The 20,773-nt window shown below is 40.0% G+C and overlaps 1 protein-coding gene across 1 annotated transcript in view; it reads left to right on the top strand.

Moving 5' to 3' along the window:
• Positions 1 to 13,901: 13,901 nt before the first annotated feature.
• Positions 13,902 to 20,773, top strand: part of vstm2a (V-set and transmembrane domain containing 2A) — a 98,377-nt gene continuing 91,505 nt past the window's right edge. Inside the window, exons 1-2 of the mRNA XM_084033833.1 lie at positions 13,902 to 14,225; positions 15,145 to 15,311. Of these exons, the coding sequence (XP_083889959.1) occupies positions 14,147 to 14,225; positions 15,145 to 15,311 (246 nt within the window). The 5' untranslated portion in view covers positions 13,902 to 14,146. The remainder of the gene's footprint in view (positions 14,226 to 15,144; positions 15,312 to 20,773) is intronic.

Here is a 20,773-nt window from a genome sequence, read left to right as displayed (position 1 = left end):
CTGGAAAACTGGGTGGGACTCTCTGGCACAGTATTAAAATGGTTTGAATCCTACTAAGGACAGAGACTACTTTGTATCTATAGATAATTACACATCTGAACGGGCAAAAATTACACGTGGAGTTCCCCAAGGCTCCATTCTGGGCCCTCTTCTGTTCAACATCTACATGCTTCCACTGGCTCAGATCATGAAAAACAACAAAATATGTTACCATAACTACGCAGACGATACACAAGTTTACATAACAATATCACCAGGTGACTAAAGTCCAATTCCAGTACTGATTAGATCGATTGAGCAAATCAATAATTAAACAAAGACAAAACTGAAATCATTGTTTTTGGAGCCAAGGAAGAACGGTCAAAAGTTAGCACCCAGCTTCAAGCGGTAATGGTAAAAACCACAAACAAAGCCAGAAACTTAGGTGTAGTCATGGACTCAGACCTGAACTTCAACAGCCACATTAAATCAGTTACAAAGTCAGTCTACTATCACCTAAAGAATATATCAAGGATTAAAGGACTTATGACTCAGCAGGATTTGGAAAAACTTGTCCATGCATTTATCTTCAGCAGGCTTGACTACTGTAACAGTGTCTTCACAGGTCTCCCTAAAAAGTCCATCAGACAGCTGCAGTTAATTCAGAATGCTGCTGCTCGAGTCCTCACTAAGACCAAAAAAGTGGATCACATTACTCCGATTCTCAGGTTTTTACACTGGCTTCCTGTCTGTCAAAGAATTGACTTTAAAATACTACTGCTGGTTTACAAAGCACTGAATGGTTTAGGACCAAAATACATTTCTGATCTTCTGCTTAGCTACGAACCATCCAGACCTCTCAGATCATCTGGGACAGGTCTGCTCTGTGTCCCCAGAGTTAGAACCAAACATGGAGAGGCAGCCTTCAGTTTTTACACATCACATATCTGAAACAAACTTCCAGAAAGCTGCAGGTTTGCTGCAAATCTCAGCTGTTTTAAATCAAGACTGAAGACTTATCTGTTTGCCGCTGCCTTTCAGTAATCAATACTATCTGTGAACTTCTTATGCTGCGCTGTATTTTCTATTCCTTGATATTCTTGTTTTTAATTTTTTTTAATTTTTTTTTTTTTTATTATTATTATTAAATTTTAAACTTTATTTTATTATTGGCTGGTTTTAATGAGGGTTTTTCTATGCATTTTAATTTTGTTTTTATTTCATTTTAATTCCTTCTATTTTTTTTCACTTTATTGTATGACATTTTTATAATGTGAAGCACTTTGAGACTGCCTTGTGTATGAAATGTGCTATACAAATAAAGTTGCCTTGCCTTCAAAGTAACTAAAATAATACATTTGATCTATAATGGAACATATTCTGTCATCCATGTCACATCCTATTGACCAGCTGAGTCATGGACCTTAACAACACTGCTCTCTCTCTGACTTTAAAACAATGAAACTCGCTGACGAATGGAGTAGAACAGAAGACCTTTTCTAGTAGCAGCCGAATCAGCATCGGGCATATCTCAATGTAAAAACGCATGGATATGAATCTTCTTGCCTGAGGCACATTGTTTGGTGATCGGAGACTTCCAGATGCCACAAAGCAGAACTGAAAAAAGAACACCAGGCGGCTGGAAGCAATATTTTTGAAAGAGGGGACTTTATGTTTGTTTTATAATTGAATAGATTTTTTTTTTCCACCATCATCTGAAGCTTTTTTTTTTTTTTAACTATTTCTGAATTGCTTGCACGCACCTTTTCTATATGTGACGGTGGACTCCTCTGACCTGGAGCTCTGTGTCACTGCTTCTGAAAAGCTCAGGGAAGCTGCTTTACACTTCATTGGAGGTGCTGAAGTTAACATTTGAATGTAAGCCACATGATGGTTATTCATACCGGATCAGAAGGGTTTTCTGTTAGTTTGGGTTTTGCACCTCCGACAGTTGCTTCTCTAAATGTCGCCCTGTAGAGGTTCACTGACGGTCTGATGGGCTGAAGGGAAGACGACCGTATCAGCAGAGTAGCACAATACAGAGCACACTGGAGGGAAGGTATAATAAATCATAATATTACAACTTTATTCTTCACCTATCAGAGAACAGAGATGTGTGGGAAATGTTTTGAATGTGCAGAAAGTTGTAGAAATTCGCAGAAATTATTCTGACACATATGAACTATTAAAGTCCAGGGTTTTTAAATGAATTAAAGGTATTTAAGGTGACCTCATTGAGGTGAACAGCTGCCCCATGCAGATTTAAATCATTTACTTCCACTAAATAAAAAAGAGGAGGAGTAAATCATGATGTGTTTTCATTAATATTTGAAAACAATTCAGAATGCCTGTGCATTATGTTCTATGACATTTTGAATTCTTACCTGCTGCCTGAAGTGGTTTCCTTTAAGTCGAGCTGAAGCTGCATTTCAAGAGTATCTATTTTTCGTATTGTGACTATTATGTATGTCAGAGTGCATCAGGATCGGAAGACAGGACCTAAAACATTTTCTCATAGACCTCCATGCATTCAGAGTAGAAATACACAACAGGGTCTCTTGAATGACAATATCGTGATCCCTGAAACGTGGAGAAATCTCTGCGGCGATGTTGTGACAGGGCAAGAAAAGAAAAGAAAAGGTCAGACGGAAGGATACAACAGTCTAGCCAGATTGTATAAACCACTGACCTTGGAGGTAAAACCGTTACTAGGTTTTACCTGTGTCTTGGACTGAATGTATCTTTTTATCCGCACCCTAAGACTTCAGCAATCCCCCTGCTGAGCACCGTTTCATTACTGATGTCCAAAACTACAAAAAGAATCAATGAGAATTTAGAGAATTATTCTATGTATCTCAATGTATTACATCCTCAATTTTCTATAGTACTGCACATGGCTACTTTTTCATCAGTTAATACTGAAGCAGTCCGTTTATGTAGTTTGGCTTATTTGAAGCTGGCACACTTACTTAATTCAAGCTCCTCTGGGTTTGTACCCTAATGGTTGAATGCACTTATTGGAAGTCACTTTGGATAAAAGCATCCATTAAATGATAGTTATAAAAGTAATACAGGATACAAACATTACAAAAACAGAACATAAATCCTTATAATTATGCGATGTGTAATGATGGGAGCTCAAAACTCATTTTGTCCACTTGGATCTGTGATCTCATTCTTTCGGTCACGCCCCTAAGTGTCGTGAACATCGGTGAGAGTTTAAACAAAGGTGGGTTTGTGAATGAGAGCTTTGCCTTCCGGCTCAGCCCCCTCTTCACTGCAATGTTTCGGGACAATTCCAACATCACTGCTGACCCCACACCGAACAGCCACGATCTTTTTTAACCCTCACTGATGAAGAAGGTCCCGAGGTGCTTGAACTCTGTCGCTAGGGGCAGATACTGACTCCCAACGCGGAGGGTGCATCCACTGTTTTCATAACTATTAGGCAGTGAACAGCTCAAGGCCCAATGTGGGTGTCACTTGGCCATTGTCCACCAACACTTTATTAATGGCATAAAAATGTAGAAAAGGCCGTGGCTTGCATTTCCCCCTGTAAAACATGCTCCGTCTGAGCAGGGCCTTCCACAGATAAGGCAGCGGGGCCGAGGCTTCAGAAGGCACATGAATTTTTCATGCAACGTTCTGTGGTCCTTTTAATGCCTAAACACATTGCTCAGTGCAGACATGCCTTGTTCCCTTGATAATGATCATGACCCACGTGATAATTCATCAGTGACATGCTTCGCAGCTAAGCCATGGATCTGAAGAGACGTTCTACAAGCAATAAAAACGCCGTCATTGTTAAGGTCATCCCCTGATTACTTAAGTGATGCTAAAGCTGCAGAAAACATGCTGACAAGGTATGCACCTGACAGAAATAGATCCGTACAAGCATTTTGTATTTAGGTAGAAAAAAACTACTTTAAGTCAGTGGCCTTTTCATCTGAAATGACAAATGCGGAGTCGCTCAGTTAAATATGGGTTAGCTAATCCGGCATGCTTCCTATGAATGTAGAAGAGGGAGCGATGTGCTGGAATTTAAATCAAGTGTCGTCTAGGTTCCAGTTCTTTTTGCCTACTTTGATGCACCACTTGCTGGTTCAACGATACAGTTGAAAGCAATATATTATTTATTTGTATTTCATTACATCTTTTTGTTGTTAATTCACTGTAAATGTGCCATTTGAATCTAAAATGGAGCTTTGTGTTCTCTGGGTTGGCTTTCAAGACATTATTGCTGGACAAGCTGCTTTGTGTCCACAACTGAAGCTGCACTAATCCGAATTATGATAATGGTTCAGAAGCTTGGAAGCTGTCTGGTCATAATTAAAATTAAGTCCAAACAGAAATGAGAGATAAAATGGTAAAATACTATTATTTTACTACACTACTAGGAATAACCAGGTCATAACCTAACTGAAAAATGAAAGTAAAAAAGGTAAGTGACAATGAAAAAAGTAAAATTTTAAATGTAAAAATTGTTAATGCTCAAAGTGAAAGCTTAAATTGAAAGGATGACCTTGCAAGTCTAAGTGGGAATATCAAATATGAAACTCAAAATTTGGGAAAGCTCTAAATGGCCATGCATAAATTAAAAGATGAAATAGTTGTTGTTGTTGTTGGTTTTTTAAATTTTTTTCCCTTTGGCTTATGTCATTTGAAATGTCATCTTGATTTTTTGTCACTATTTTAAATGCATAATTTCTTTCTCATCATCATGATGAAACATCAAATTATTCCTTGTAGTTAATAAACAGAATATTTTTAAATGTGATCTCTTTTGAACTTTTCATTTGAATTATGACTCAAAATTCCCTCCACAGAAAAGACCATGTGCATGTGAAGTGTCACTTAAAGTGATGAACACACACTCCCACTGTTTTCACTGTCAAAGCTCTGATGAACCTTTGGCACCACCACTCAGTGGTAGAATGTAGTATTGCACAGCTTCAGTTACGCTCTGCACAGGTTCTCGCTTTTCAATGTAAAGACGTACAGATTTTGTTTTTTTTCTGATATAATGGTGGTGGCACTGTACAGACTCCAGTCGAGAGTGGTTTAAAAGGCTAACTGGAGGACAAGAGAGAGTGGTTGGATCCGGCGTGGAGAGTTAAAATATGGTAGAGAAACAGAGTAAACAACGGACTGGATCACTCAGAACTGGATGGAGTTGTGGAGGCTGTTTAATCTGATTGCATCACACCATCTCATGTGAAGTAGTGCAGCAGCATTGTGAGTTCTGTCACCTGCAAGCACAGACTGTCAAAGTGAACCCTTCCAATTTCCAGTTTGCAGAAGAGTCAGACAGAGACTCTAGTGAGACCTAACCTGACGTGCCAGATGGTTTGTCACAGAATCATCTGAGAAGCCATCATCTTTCTTTTTTTCTTTTTTTTTACTTTCAAAAAAATACTTGGCGGGTGATTGGATGAATCATTGGTCAATCAAAGTCAGCCAGTCAGGAGGAGAACTAAACATCTTTTCCATTGAAAAAAGCATTGCCCTTCTTTGCTCTCCTTTCAATGAAGAAACACTCACCATGCTGATTTACACTCTATGAACAGTCGGCCCACTGTGTCACACCACACACACCTAAACCATGCCAGTAGCATGGTAGATGAGAATCTTGCTGCTGAGCAATGCAACTAAAAACACTCCCTCCCCGTACACTTGAAAGTTTAATTATTAAATACAGCCATCTATCTAAGTGAGCAAAATGCACCTCTGCTTCCTAACGAACCTTGAAGCCTATGATGAAAAGCTGAACTCACACTGAGCAAACTTTAGGTTGTCATGGATGTTGGAAGTAAAGCAGGTGGTTGGACTACAACGTTATGAAGCCAACACTGAAGTGCCTTAAATTTGTAGGCTCCCTCCTGGCCGCCAGGGGGCGAGTCTATGAGGAAATTGATTATTTATTATCTCAGTCATCATTGTAAACATGCCTTTATGGTCTCAATCTCTAGTTTCAAGTCTTCTTTAACCCAGCATGATGTTCATTTAGTACATTATGGTCCATTTAGTGTCAAATAGACCAGAAAGCAGGGGATGCTTTAGGGCGGGGCTACCTTGCGATTTACAGGCCGCTACCGGGGCGTTGTGCGGTCTGGCAGTTATGCATGTTTTTTTATTTCACCGAATGTTAATTGTACCATTTTGGTTGCCTCAGTATGTCTTTTCACCAGTTTGCTGAGCTCCAGTTTGGTGATATTCTATTTTCTTTTTTACAACAATCTGAACAAGATTTGATAGATCTTCCTTCTCCGTGCCATAGAGCAACATGTCAAAAGTATATCCCCACTGATGAATTAGCACATTCCATTAAAAGTGCATTGGCTTTCATCTTCTGTATCTGTGTCTGTATCCCACACAGACACAGCTCAACGAGTTCTTTCCTAGAAGACATTGTCCCTGCATTAAAGTTAAAGAGACACCACAGGCTCGTCTCATAGACCTCAAACACCAGGAGCTGCATCGTTCTGACACCAGGAAGGATGTGACACTGCGCTCAGAAGTCGGGGAGGATAAGACGAACTGAGAGCCATCCACGTTTAGGAAGAAAAGAGAGCAGTGAAGTACAAAATAAGCAGCTCGGGTAAATTCAGACAAACTACGTTTGCAGTTTTCAAACTTTAAATGTATGTTAATACCTCCCTCGTGTACACCACACACCCTGGCATTGTAGCGTCACTGTATCGGGGGCTTATTGATATGCCAGTTGTTCCCCACGAGCAGAACGGTGAAACCTTGGGAAGCAAGATAACGAGAGATGAGACAGTTTGGTAGAAAGCATTATTATTGTGGTAGTCACATTAATGGACATTACTGAATGCACAGGCAATTAATTACTGCTTGCATCATCACCCTGGAAAAAGTGTTTAATTATTTTTTGATGCACTCTGTTGCACTCGGCGAGCATCGTGAAGTGTGCTCAGGCTGACAAAATGCATGCTGGCAGGAAAGCAGCTAAACTGTGGTTTTGCTGCCTAATGGCTATTGTACTGGCAGGGCAGATGGTATTTCTTGACAGTGACCCGAGATCTGCTGCAGCAGAGGTGACATGGCTTTGCGTTAAGGTTGATCAATGTCTGCAGCAGCTGAATGGGGCATGTAGCACTGCAGAAAAATGGATGTTCTCACTCCAGTAGATGAAAAGCGGCTAAAAAAAATGTCCTCTCAACAAGACATCAGTCAGGATTGTGGACAGTAGAGGAAGTTCCCTCTACTTACCAGAAGACACAAAAAAATTGCAAACTGCTTCATTGGTGAAGTAAATAGGTTATATTGTCTCAGTTTCATATTATTTATTTATTTAATTTTTTTAAATATCATGGTTTGGATTCAAATAAATATGTTTCTTTTGGTTTCACACAGGACATGGACAGCTGTCTCCTTGGTGAAAGTCCTGTGTTCGTACCATCCATGCAACCCAACTTCCTGCCTATGCAAATGAAGAAAATGTAACAAAATTAATTGATAAAAATGGAGGTGATGAAAATTCATTTAAATAAAAAAAAAAGGAGTTATAAGATTGGAAGTCAAATGAGAAAAGGAATGATGCGTTATCTCGTGATTTGATTGATTTAAAGCTGATTTGATTTAAACAGTCTTGATGTGATGTTTCATCATTTTCCCAAGCAATATTTCATCACTCATCAATCAAAACAAAACTGCTATTTGTCATTAATGGATAACTGCAGAAAGTGCTTACAAATAAATTATGCATTTTATTTATTTTTTTAAGTTATGATTAAAATGAAGAATAGAGTGATAAACTCGATTGACATTTGTTTTTAAATAGTGTTACTTTGATAGTCGACCATTCATCATTCACAACACCTGACTGATTTTTTCTATTCCATCTCCCCCAGGCTGCGCCCTCTACTGGACTCTCTGTGTAATACTCTCCTACGATCATGCAACCAAAGCGATGGTATTTGACCTCCAGGGAATGAGAATGGGCTTAGTCTGTTTCAGTTAATGCTGTGCATAACTAATGAAAACAAAAGACTCTAATTACTAATCCAGAAGCACCAGCCTATTATAGCAGAGTTGAGCCCCCATGAAAAAAACAACAACCATCAATTCATAAATAATAATTTCCTCTTTACCTGATTCCCTCGGTGTACGATTAATACATGTCGTCTTATGAATAGGTTCAAGTTTAATCTGAGTTATTAAGTGTCTTCTTCTCCAGGTGAGGCAACGTCACAAACAAGACACTAGTGTGTCTCTCATGACTGAACACAAAGTTCTTCCCTTTAACCTCGACCGCTTCCTCAAGATAACTTAGGCTTTTATGCTTTCCCAGAAGGGAGAGGAGGCAGAATTGTGCTTGGCACTGCACTGTTGAGTTCGTAGCTGTTGTACTGATCAAACCTTGATTCTCACGATGGCCATTGGGCCTCAAATAAATATTTCTGCATAAGACATCAACTATCTCCAGAGGTCTCCTTGCTTCGACTCATACATATTTCCATAACACTCGCTACAGAGAACACGTCTCTGTATGTTTACACATAACATAATGTAACCACCACTACCATCTATATCAACACGCTTGTGCGGTTTATGAGCTCAGCACTTAAGAAAATCACTCAACCTTGTGTTGCATTCACTGGTCCCCTTGTCCACAGGAACAGTCGACATGGATTATTGGATCACCATCCTGCCCACTTCGGAGAGTCGATCCCAGAATAAAAATAAGCCTTCTGCAGCGCTGCACACTCATCATCTCATCATCTGTTTTAAATGTTAATGTTTTCAAGAATTACTACATGAATTACTTTTGAGGAAGCAATGCATTATTTATGTCTTCTCTTTCGTGGGTTAAGGAGACACACTTGAGGAGAATAGGGTAAAAATGTTTTCCCAAAGTTGATTACTGACATAAAGACAATTCATTTTAAATACAAAATTAGACGTAATGTAGTCAAATAGAGACCCTAAATGCTAATTTTGGATGTTTTCTTTCCACAAGTCAGAAAGACACTTTTATGATATGTTGCATGAAAACATGTTTTGCCTGTAGTGTGACACATCTTTCACATCTCACAGCTTGAGGTCCTTGTCAGCTAAACATCAATGTATGTATGTATTTTTGTCTCTGTAGTGTAAATGTGTGTCATACAGAGAGGTCACAACCCTTCTGGGAAAAATGTATGAATGTTAGTCAACGGTGAGACAAATGCTTTTTGATGCTGTTTGAATTGTATCATGAATTACACATATGATGTTCCATTTTTAATTCATCATGTTTGAAGTCCAGAAAGTCTCAGTTTGTCATTGTATCATTTAAGTTCGCACACAACGTATGTCACCAACACGGCCGTTAGCTTGGCTGGCTAGCCAAAGTAACATCCTGGTAGCCTTAGAGAGAAACCTCACATACCAAACTTCTTGGTGAAATGTCTTTAGAATGACATATTTTCACATGTCTTATATTTTAACAGTTAAAGGTTGAGTAGGTGATTCTATTCCGAAATACTTTCTGTTATATAACTTGAAATCCTTGTGACATACCGACAGCAATGAATACATTAAATGTTCTGACATTATTAAAAAAAATGATCTGTGGCCGTGGCAGGACTGTAAATACCCCGTCCAATCAAAAAAGTCGGGCCGGAGAAAATAATTGGACGGCCTGCCTGTCTGTCAATGTTTACTTCCTGATTCACTCTGCTGACCTCGAGCACTCGGCATTCTGGGTGAGCGGCTTTGAACAGAGGTCTGAACGAAGGGGGCGGGACCTTTTCGGTTTGGCGATGCATTCAAAGTCAAAGTCTCCAAATGTTTTCCAATTAACCTACTCTGCCTTTAAATGATAAAAAGTAGCCTACAACTTTCTTGATGGGAAAAATTGTAAATTGACAAACATCATTCGTGTGATTCACGGCACAATGATGAAAACATAATTTGACTCTCGCAGTCGACTACCATAAATATTTTTTTCCACCATAAGGTCCCATTGGAACCGCGGGACGTAGCCTCTTAATTCATTAATTTATGCATTTTAACAATCATCTGATGTCATCGTTTTATTTGTTTATTTAGAAAATCAAACTGTGAAGAGAAACAGAAGGATGGAAACAGTCACCAAATGATGGTGTCGAGGCGTTATCTGATACACAGAGGCTCCACTCCGGTGGAACGCTTTGTTTGTTCACAAGCAATCACTCTCATCAAACAAGTACGACGCACTGTATCAGATTAGCATGTGACTCTCTGGGATTCACAGCCGGATCCAAGATCTGTCGAGAAGTTCTTGGATCTGTTTCATTTCATTTTTATTTGGCAGGATATGTAATGAGTCTACTAGAGGGGATAACTTTTTATTGAAATTTGTTATAATTTAAAACCATGCAAAAAAATATATATTTGAAAAATATCAGAAAAACCTTCAGGTGTTTGTACCAGCATGCCATTCAAACACAGTTTTGTGTTGGATAAGGACTTTGCAATATAATATAATAATTATATAACCTGGAAATGACTAGAAATTAATTTTCTTTATCAACAAGGAAACTCATCCTTAATTAGAATTCTTAATCTTTTTCTCTTTAATTTCCCGGAGAAGAAAAATAATTGGATTATTCTTTGTTTTACCTAATAAAAAAAAGATGCCACATACAAAATCCATCAACATTGTGCACTTTTGTTTTCTTCCTCCATGTTGAAGGAGTCACCAGATTCCAAGGTGACTTACACCAGGAATCAGTGGATCACATATCATCATGTGACGTCTCTGCTCACATGACTTTGAGGTCACACAGCTGACAACTTAAGAGTTTTGTAAGCGTGTTGGTGCGGCTTCGTCCGTCATCTTGAAACGAAATGGGGAGATCGAGAGACTTTGGACCCTCATCCCATTCCTCATTGTAGCAATCAGCAGGCAGAGACAGAAAGATGCATTAAAGATTTGACACACATGACTTTCATTTTTGAAGACGAGAGTCAAAATAAATGGTTGAAATAAAACATTTCCAAATCTCAGTATGATTTCATAAAATATTAAATTCTCTTCTTTGTAAAAAAAAATAAAATAAAAAATGCTTCAACAGCAACACCTGCAGGACGAGCCAGAAAGTGGTGTTGGGAGGCAGAGGAGAACCGGATGCAATCCAGTTTGTCCGTGCTAGTCTGTGATCGGCCAAACACGTCAAATGGCGCTCCAATGATTTCCAATTGTCATCTCCATTTCTCCGGCACCGCGTTGTACGTGGCGATCTGGTGGCGTCCTGCCTCTGCATCGTGCCCCGGGCCCCTCTGGTGGGACTGGGACCCGACTGAGGGGTACGGTAACGCAGCTTTATCAGGTCTCCTTGTCGTCTAACACCGATGCTCATTTAGCACGTGAGCGTTTGTATGTGACACACCCACCTGCTGCATTATGGGTAGATGCAACTTCTTGTTTTGAAAAGACTCTCTGTACATAACAAGCATTTAGAGTGACACGCCGTCACTGACACGAGAGGGGAAGGTCGAGCGTCACAGTTCGGAGCTCTGACCAAACTGTGAGAATGTGCTGAGGCAGCAGTTTTCTGACCTTTACCTTCTAGTGACGCACCATCTTCCTCCTCATCAAAAGGCTGCTGGGATTGTTTTAAAGAAATCTTGGAAGACATCTTTTACTGCTTAACTTTTCATTGAACACAAGGTAGTAGAGATAAGTTGTGTAGTAATATTTGTTTTTTTTGTCCAAAGCGACTTACAATAAGTACATTTGTCAAAACAAAGAAACCACAACATATCATTGCTGATAAAGTAAGAGCTAAAAAACAGAAACAAGTGTTAGATCCTAGGAGAGTAAAGTAGTAGCTGTTCAGCAAACATACCTTAAGAACGACAGTGCTATGATCAAAGTGAGGGTTTTTATTGGGGGGGGGAACAGGTCTGAACAGGTGAGTCTTGAGCCTTTTTCTGAAGATGGCAGTGACTCTGCTGTCCTGACATTGGTCAGGAGTTCGTTCCACCACTGAGGACCAGAACAGAGAAGAGTCTGGACTTTGCTGAGCGACATTTGTTTGATTTCAGCGATGGTGGTACCAGCCGGCCAGCTGAAGTAGAGGAGCGAAGTGCTCGCTTCGGGGCGTTTGACCAGTGTTTGAAGGTAGATGGGTGCCGTTCCATTGAAGGCCAGTGTCTTGAATTGGATGCGTGCTGCAACAGGGAGCCAGTGGAGGTCACGGAGGAGGGGGGTCACATGGGAGAATTTGGGTAGATTGAAGACAAGGCGTGCTGCAGCTTTGGATACGCTGCAATGGTTTAGTCGCCGAGGCCGGGAGTCCAGCCAGGAGAGAGTTGCAGTAGTCAAGGCGGGAGATGACCAGTGCTTGGACCAGGAGTTGCGTTGCATCCTTTGTGAGGAAAGTCTGAATCCTGAGGATATTGTAGAGGGCAAATCTGCAGGATCGGGCCACAGCAGTGATGTTGGGGTTCCTATACTGCTTCCTATAATACTTTAATGGCCTTGACAATAATTAGAATTACTATAATTTATATTGCAATTTATCAAGTTTAAGCACACAATACTTTCCATAAGATTTACAGATTCCAAAAAAAGAAATTATAGAAACAAACCACACCAAGGTCTCATGACTCACCGCCACTAATTTTATGAAACGATGATTTCAATTTTTTATTTTCGTGTGATAAAGACATTCCTTATTTCAGACCTCTCTCTCAAAAAGGCATTCAAAAATCACTTAGACGTCAAGAGGAAGGAACAGGAAGTATAAACATGCTGACTCATCTCTGGACTTTAGCACTCATTCATGCAGAAATCTATTGGACACATTATTTCAACATTTATCAGCAATGACAGAGCTGCTCACAGTGAAAATATGTTAGACTGCTGTTGCAATTACTCTGCCAACAGCTCAGGATATCAAAGAAAATATTATTAAAATACCTGCAATATTTACAGTCTATTATCCTGCATTTTTTTTTTATGGGCATTTTTTGGGGGCATTTTTTCTTGCACTCTGAAGCTCGGTGCATTAGTGCCTCAGTATTACATTCATGTACACTTGCACACTAACAGAATAGTGCACCACCAACATCAGGTGGAAATATATCAAGTGTAATGAAAACATATGTTCATGCAGTGATCAGTTTGGGATTTTAGTCTATTTTGCTTCAATCATGTCTTTTTTCGGGACAAAAACATCCAAAATACACATTTCGGTGTTCAATTTACTACTTTTATGATTTGAGTCTGTTAAAGTATAATTAAAAAGAAATTGCCTTCCTGGTAGTATCCACTAGTTGAGATGTCCACCTGCAGCGTCTCCCTTTCAGAGCAGACATCAGTGGCACAAGTTGTGCCCGATGTACCAAAGGGCAACGTGTTCCCAGTCTGCCCAGGAGACTCATAATAATCCAGCAGGATCCCTTCTACCTAAATGACTGAGGACAGGGCATACTCCACCCCCACCACCTCCCTGTTTGCTCCCATCTAATACTGTTTCATGGTCTCTTAGATGGCCAGGAGTTAGACACACCCACACTAAGTACGCACACTTGTTATGATATAGAATGTTACAGCTTTAAGACGGGAAGTGTTGATTCTGATTGTCTGTTTGAAAGTTGTGTTGTTGTTGTTGTTGTTGTTGTTGTTGTTGTTGTTTTGCTGGAGGGCCTTTAAAACAGCTGTCATTAAGAAAGAAAAATCACTTTGGCGCTCATGATTTAGATTTTCTCATTATTATTGTTTTGGCGCTGCAATGTGCGCATTTTATTTTTAAATCAAGCGGTCAAGGTGACAGCAAGGAGCCGGATGAGGACTAGATTTGCAGAGGTGTGCGGAGCGTGTGGATGCCACAGTGATCCACTAGACTGACGTCTCTCCGGTAGCGCAGACGAACACCGCAGCACCGGTTTATTCTACAGACTTAAGCGCAGCCGAGCAGTCGCCAGTCTCTCCTGCAGGAAGACACGGGAAGACGTGGGGGAACGAAGACGAATTCAAATCAACGACACGCTGGACTTTTTGCAGCATGGTCCATCTTCGGCAATCTCCGTTTAAACACACTCGCCCGGCAACTGTTTGATTTTGCTGGTGTGTTGACTGTTTTTTTTTATTCATTATTTTGGGTGAAACATTCCGTCTTTTTTCCCTCCTTTCGGCTGATGTAAAAGAAAAAAGCAACCCCTCTAAATTGGAATGATGTGGGCCTCTCACGATACTGTTGGATTTGTTTTCTTCGCCGGATTTTGTGTTCAACTGGGATTCTCCTTTGAAGGTAAGAAACGCATATTTTCGGAACAAACGTCTGTCTCGCTGCGTGCTGGAAGCTGCTCGACGGGGACAAAGTGTGAAAAGTGCGCAGTGTTTAGGAAAAGCAATAAGGAGGCTGTTCGGAGGAACAGGTTTGGGTTGTGATGAAGCCTGAATAGAAAAGAAAGCTTTTAGATGAAAGCGGGCAGGAGGATTTTTTTCAATTCACGGGGAAAAAAATGCAACTGGTGATTGTTTGAAATGAAGTCGTTTGACGTCGTGTGGAGGAGAGCGGGCGGATGTTGTCTCGCTCACATCGTTTGTTTTAGTCCCGTGTCAAAAACTAGATCTTCAGTTCGGAGAAATAGAACTTATTTAAGAGGCTCGCCGCATGAAAAGTGAGCGAGCGGCCGCACGATGATTTCAGCACCGCGGACAGCTGCTGCTGCTGCGGCTGCTGTCCGTGGTGCTGAAATCACCCGCCTGAGATTCCCACTTTCAAACTGCTCTTCTACAGATCGTCTGAACGCGGAATGCTGGTTTTCTGGGGAACTTTGATTGCGCTCCTTTTTCTACCGTCGCCTCCGCTCTCCTTCAGCTACATCCCCCTGTCACACCAAACTCCTTTTTTTATTTCTTAATGCTTCTTTGTGTTTGCCCTCATTCTAGAACAGTCAAATGTATATTTAGTTGCCGAGATCCCGACAGAACGAAAAAAAAAAAAAAAGCCCATAAAAATATCAAGCTGCTGGGAATGAAGTGTGTGTATAATGTCTCTGCTTTATGCACATTTCCGATAAAGCAATCGCACCTTTATCACGCGCGCGGCTTCAATAACACATCCACTGCATTCACAAGCAGACCATTTAAGTGATTAATTCATGGGCAGGAATCGCACATAACTCCCCCCTCCCCCCCTCCCTCCTCCCTTCTCTCATCTGCAGGTCGCTTCACGGATCTGCCCTCCAACATGACGGTTAAGGAGGGACAGAACATAGAAATGGCGTGTGCTTTCCAGAGCGGAACCGCGTCCGTGTATTTGGAGATCCAGTGGTGGTTCGTGAGAGCGCCGGAACCCACTGACAGCGAGGAGGAGGTCGATGCTGAAGAGGTACAAGGGACCTTTCTCTCTCTCTCTCTCTCTCTCTCTCTCTCTCTCTCTCTCTCTCTCTCTCTCTCTCTCTCTCTCTCTCCGTCTCCATGATGAGCTGTGCTGAGATCTGTCTTAAGCACTTCCAAAGGGGATAATGGCATCCAACAAGTCTCTGCGCTATTAGACTCCTTATGTCAGCAGCGTGTGAACGCATGATGGGGCACTGACGGTCGAACTTTTTATCTTTTTATTGATTTTTTATTGATTTTTTTTTACAAGACGCAACACGAATAACCTTAAACTATCTTAAGGGAGAGATATATATCCTTTTATATTAAACATTTTCAGAAATATTACGTTTTCATATGCAAATGAGGCGTTGTCTTAATACATATGTGCTAATGCATCACATTCAAGAACAGAAACGTGAACAAATGGATAAAGCCAGGTTATTGAATTCTTGTTTCATTTTGTTGACATATAAGAATCAAAGGTATTCACAGAGAGAACCTCTGTATCACTCCATAAATCAAAATATACTGTCAACACCCATAATAAAAAAAAAAAACTATTTTCACCATCTTTTTAGGAAGACAAGGTCTTCTGAAAAAAACCTTCAGAATATAGATAGGAATCACACTGGAAAGTTTGGCGGATGTAACTGCTGCAGGAGATTTGAGGATCAGAGTCTGAGAAGAAACGTGGAGACGCTGAGAAAACGGCCTTTAAAGATGTGGATTTTAAAATGAAATCCATTTTGAAGAAAGTACAGGTGAATAGGGTAAAAGCAAACAGAAAACTAAGAGCAATCACCATGACAGCAGTTGATGACTGACGTGAAGACGATTTTGAAATGTTATTTTTAAATACAACAATATCTGATAGTATCTGGGAATTTCATGAGAAATCTACAAATCCAAAGTAAAATAAACATGTGTAATAAGTATGTATCTGAAAAGAAGGCATATTATAGAAGCAAATTAGCCCAAAATCCAAACATTGATGAGAAAGAAAATCAATGAAATTATAATATTTTTTAGTCTTGAACAACTTTTAGAGACTACTTTAATATCAAGGCTTTTTTTCTTTAATGTGGATGGTCAACTTTTCATTTTGATATTTGATTTGATATTTTTTCTAAAAACCATCCATCTATTCACTGAGGGGTCTCATCAAGGGAAAAAATGCATTAACCAAGGACCATTGTGAAAAAAACTAGCTCATGCTGGATATTAATTACATGATAAATGGAGTAAATGAGCCTGACTATTCATGAAAGGATACAAAAAAAATCAATACAACCAAAGCTGCATACTGCCTCATTAAACATTGAATTGAAAGCGCTTTGGCATGTAGTTATGTATTTGTGTTGCAATACTGCTGGCTATGACAGCTTCCCTCGCTGCAAATGATGCTCGCCTGTTTAGTGGATGAGCGCAACTAAATGTGTTTACGCCATTGAAATTGGATGGAAATGGCTTGCGTATGTATTTGTATGGCAGGTAGCTGCATGTCAAGATTTGGATGGCTTGGTGTATTGTCATGACAGACATCAAACAGCGCTCTATTCCTATTTCTGTCAAAGAGGTGTGTGTGTGTGTGTGTGTGTGTGTGTGTGTGGCTCAATATCCAAGTGGCTTTAATTATTGTCCCATTGTTGTGGGGCTTTCATAGTGACGCCGGCCAGGCTTTGATGTGGGTTTGATCCCACGTGACTCTTGGATGTTGGGCTGAAGTGGGGCTATTGATGCAGACATCGCATTGTTACCCGCATTTCTTATCGCGGTAGGCTGTTTGAAAATGTAAGCTGCTGCTGTGTGTGTGTGGGCGTGTGGGTGTTTGTGTGTGTCCTGCAGTGTTCTGATTTGAATGACATGAAAAGAGTTACTTTGAGTAAACGGACAACGGTTTCATCTTGAAACAGTGATGCAGAATCAGGCGGCAACCTCCGGTTCTGAAAAGTGAAGGGAAAGCTGAAGTGCCTTAAAGCTGCATTCTGTCTGCTGGCCATCAGGGGGCGATTCCTCACTGATTGTATCAAAGTCTATGAGAAAATGGTCTCAATCTCTAATTTCTTCTTCAATCCAGCATGATGTTCATTTAGCACATTATGGTCCATTTGGAGTTAAATAGACCAGAAAGCAGGGGATGCTTTAGGGGCGGGGCTACCTGGTGATTGACAGGTCTGTGTTTTAATCTTAGAACTTTAACCCTTTCGCAGTGTTCTTTATAATTTATGAAAGTTAATTGTAACATTTTGGTTACCGAAAAATGTCTTCGGTTGTATTCAGCACCACCTTCTCTTTTTACTACTGGTTCCAAAAAAAAAAACCAAGATGGTGATGGCCATGTGTTTCATTGGAGGTCAGAGCAAATTTAATGGGTATCCAAGACAGTGTTCAGTGTTCCAAGGAATATACTAGAATCACAAGTACAACTATGTCATATATAACAATATGTTAATGCTCAACAGTCTCATCAGTTCTTTTCACATTATTGATCACTCAAGTCTTTGTGTGTGCCACTCAAGTAAGCTAGACATGGATTATGTACGCTTAAAACGTCAATAACTATGATATTTGAGTTACATCATCAGCAGTGTTGGGAGGGCTACTTTAAAAAGATAAATATGTTTTGTTAAATTCCTACAGGAAACTGCTCCAAATTAAACTACCCCCAGCGGAAAGAATTCTGCCCAGTGGAAGTATTCCATTCATTAACCTCAGAGGCCGTTTTGTGAGACGAAGTGTTCTCAATGCATCTGTAATCTGACGTCTGTTTTTTTTCCTGTAACTTTTTTAAGACACAGTTTTGATCTATTTATGACATAATGCAGGTATTGTGTTATTTCCCAAATCTGATCATATTCATTCTTTCCCAGACTGCTTGATTCATAATAAATTGTCTCTATTCACACAAATTAGAATTAATCACTGAGCTACAAGCTTTAAAACGTTGCAGTGCCATTCCACTATCTTTGCTGTCCTACTAAGGGTTTTCATTCGGTGATGAATTTAGTTGGGATCCAAGGATTGGAAAAAAAATACATACAAGATGATTTTTTTAATTATAACTCATAAAAGCAAACATGATTTATGTATTTAAACGTTTGGAAAAACATTCACATTATCTATAGATGGCAAGACATGTTTTCTTCACAGAGGAGCAGCAGGTGGGATGTGAACTCATTCTCAAATCCCTCTTCTGAATTACAAGTCATTAAGTAAGATGTGATGGATGTGTAGCAGCCCGAACAATATTGCAGTAGTTAGAAAAGGGAAAACTGAGACAATAATAAAAGTGTTAAATAAATGAGAATCCTCTGCATGCTCTTGGTGTACACTGCATGTATTATTTTCCAAGATGAGCAAAACATGGGAAAACATCACGATCAACGTATGATGTTTTAACAAAAATCTAATTTGTATCAGAGGAAAAAAAGCACTTTCCTACTTTGCTCGTATCTGCACTGGACATGGATTAGCGAGAGAGAAAGAAAAGAACAAACACGTCGATAGAGAAAGCTGCTGTTCAGCTCCAGCTTCCACAACAACAAGTGGTTAATGATTCTCCTCTCAGATTATAAATGACACGCTGCCAGCTTGTAATTATGCACAAACACAGAGAGACGGAAACAAAATATTCACACCTCTCCATGACAAAGAGGATTCGTGTTGCTGACGGGTTTCTCCACACTTGTGATGCTGTTGATTGGAGTCGCAGAGCAGCGAAACGCCGAGTGGAGGAGAGTGATGGAGGAGCCCGGGCTAAACATCCGCTGTTCCATAGAACATGAGCGGACCGAAGAAACGGGTTATCACTCTATGTGGCGTTTTGGGCGTGATTACCCATAATTATCTCGTGTGACTTTGTATTCTATTCCATGTTCTCGGCCCCGTTTTGGTTAAGATTGAACACAAGCTTGTTATTTAAGTTATGAGCAGGAAAAGCAGTTTGTTGGAGGGCTTATGTAGCAAAATAGCATCTTTATTCTTTCATTGCAAAGCCATTCTCCTCTCCTTTTAAATGGAGGGTCTATTTTGGAAATCAACTGTCCTGAATTATTTGAGAGCTCCAATTAGAGACGCAGTGTGCCGTACTGATCCGGTAGAGTCCCGTCTCAGTGCATCCAGTCCACTTCCACCTAACGGAGTGAAATCAACCAGAAGTCTCTAAGTGGCAGCCCGTCCCTGTCTCCTAAGAATTATACATTTTGGAACCGATTGTGTTGTTTTCTTTACGGTTCCTAATGAGTCCACAGAGGTCTGCACCGGGAGGAGGTCTGGGTAGCGGACCGGTCAAACAACACTTATGTTGCCTTTGTCAAGCTGTTGTTCTGAGCAGAAAATATACATACAATAAATTACAGTTTCTTGTGGCAGAAATTGAAAACATCTTCTGAAGACGTGTGTTTCTGTTTCGGACAGGAATCCTTAATTATATTGTACAGCACTGAGTCTGTATTCATTTTCTATGTGTTGAAAACAAATGGTGTGTATTCAGCTTGATTCTATTACAGTTTTTCTCGATCGTTTACACACATTTTCTGAAAGCATGCCTCATACTCTCAGAACTCTACACACAAATCAAAAAAAACACACACACAATGGGCAAAACCCCTCAATTCTCCTGCAAAATGAAACTTTACATTCAAAACAATGTTATTTCTTCTCAAAATGGTATTTTGTTGTCAAATGACACACACAAACCATCATATGAATAGACATTTATAAGAACCAGTTGAACACTGATGTGCTCAATGTAAAACACGATGAACACTTCTTCTCCATTTACCATAATGACTTAGGGCTTTTTTTGTTCAGTGTTACACTCACTACAGACAGTACATACATAAATGTGTTGTAAAATATTTTAGAATATTGTTTTTATATATTTTATTTTTCCCACAAGAATACTGTAATGTATAGTTTTCATCCCAACCAACACAAAGTTGCATATACAGTGGTCTACATACAAAACCAGAAGAAAGGACTGTATACAGTTACAAAAAAAACAAAACAACAACAACTATCCCGCATCCTCTCTTCTGTTTCGGTCTGGCCACAGCACCTCATCCACATCACACGCAATGCAAGCTATGGCCGAGCAGCGGGGGAAATATCGCTCCTCCTCGTACTCTCACTCCTCTGGCTCTGCCTCTGTTGCCAATGTTGGCATCCATTGCTCCAAAACAGAAGAGCTCACCTGTTGCACTTTTATGCTAATGCTCTGATTGCAAATTGTAAAACTGTGTTGCAGGTGTTTTCCCATGTGATGAGTCAGTGTGCATAAGAGGGAAATTAACTTTAGAATTTTGAATGGCAGTGTGTTCCTTGTGAAAACAAGAGATTTTCTTCATCAAAATTGTGCCAAATGCAGAGAATTGTGTGTAGTGTTTTGAAAAAAGTGTGTTTTAAAACTGCAATTTGAGTGTAAAGCAGGAATTGTGCTTGCAATTTAGCAGAGCTAGTTCAGGGTGT

The sequence above is a fragment of the Eutrigla gurnardus genome, assembly GCF_963514095.1.
Source record: "Eutrigla gurnardus genome assembly, chromosome: 18".
Lineage (NCBI taxonomy): Eukaryota > Metazoa > Chordata > Actinopteri > Perciformes > Triglidae > Eutrigla > Eutrigla gurnardus.
This window is presented reverse-complemented; position numbering and strand designations above follow the sequence as displayed.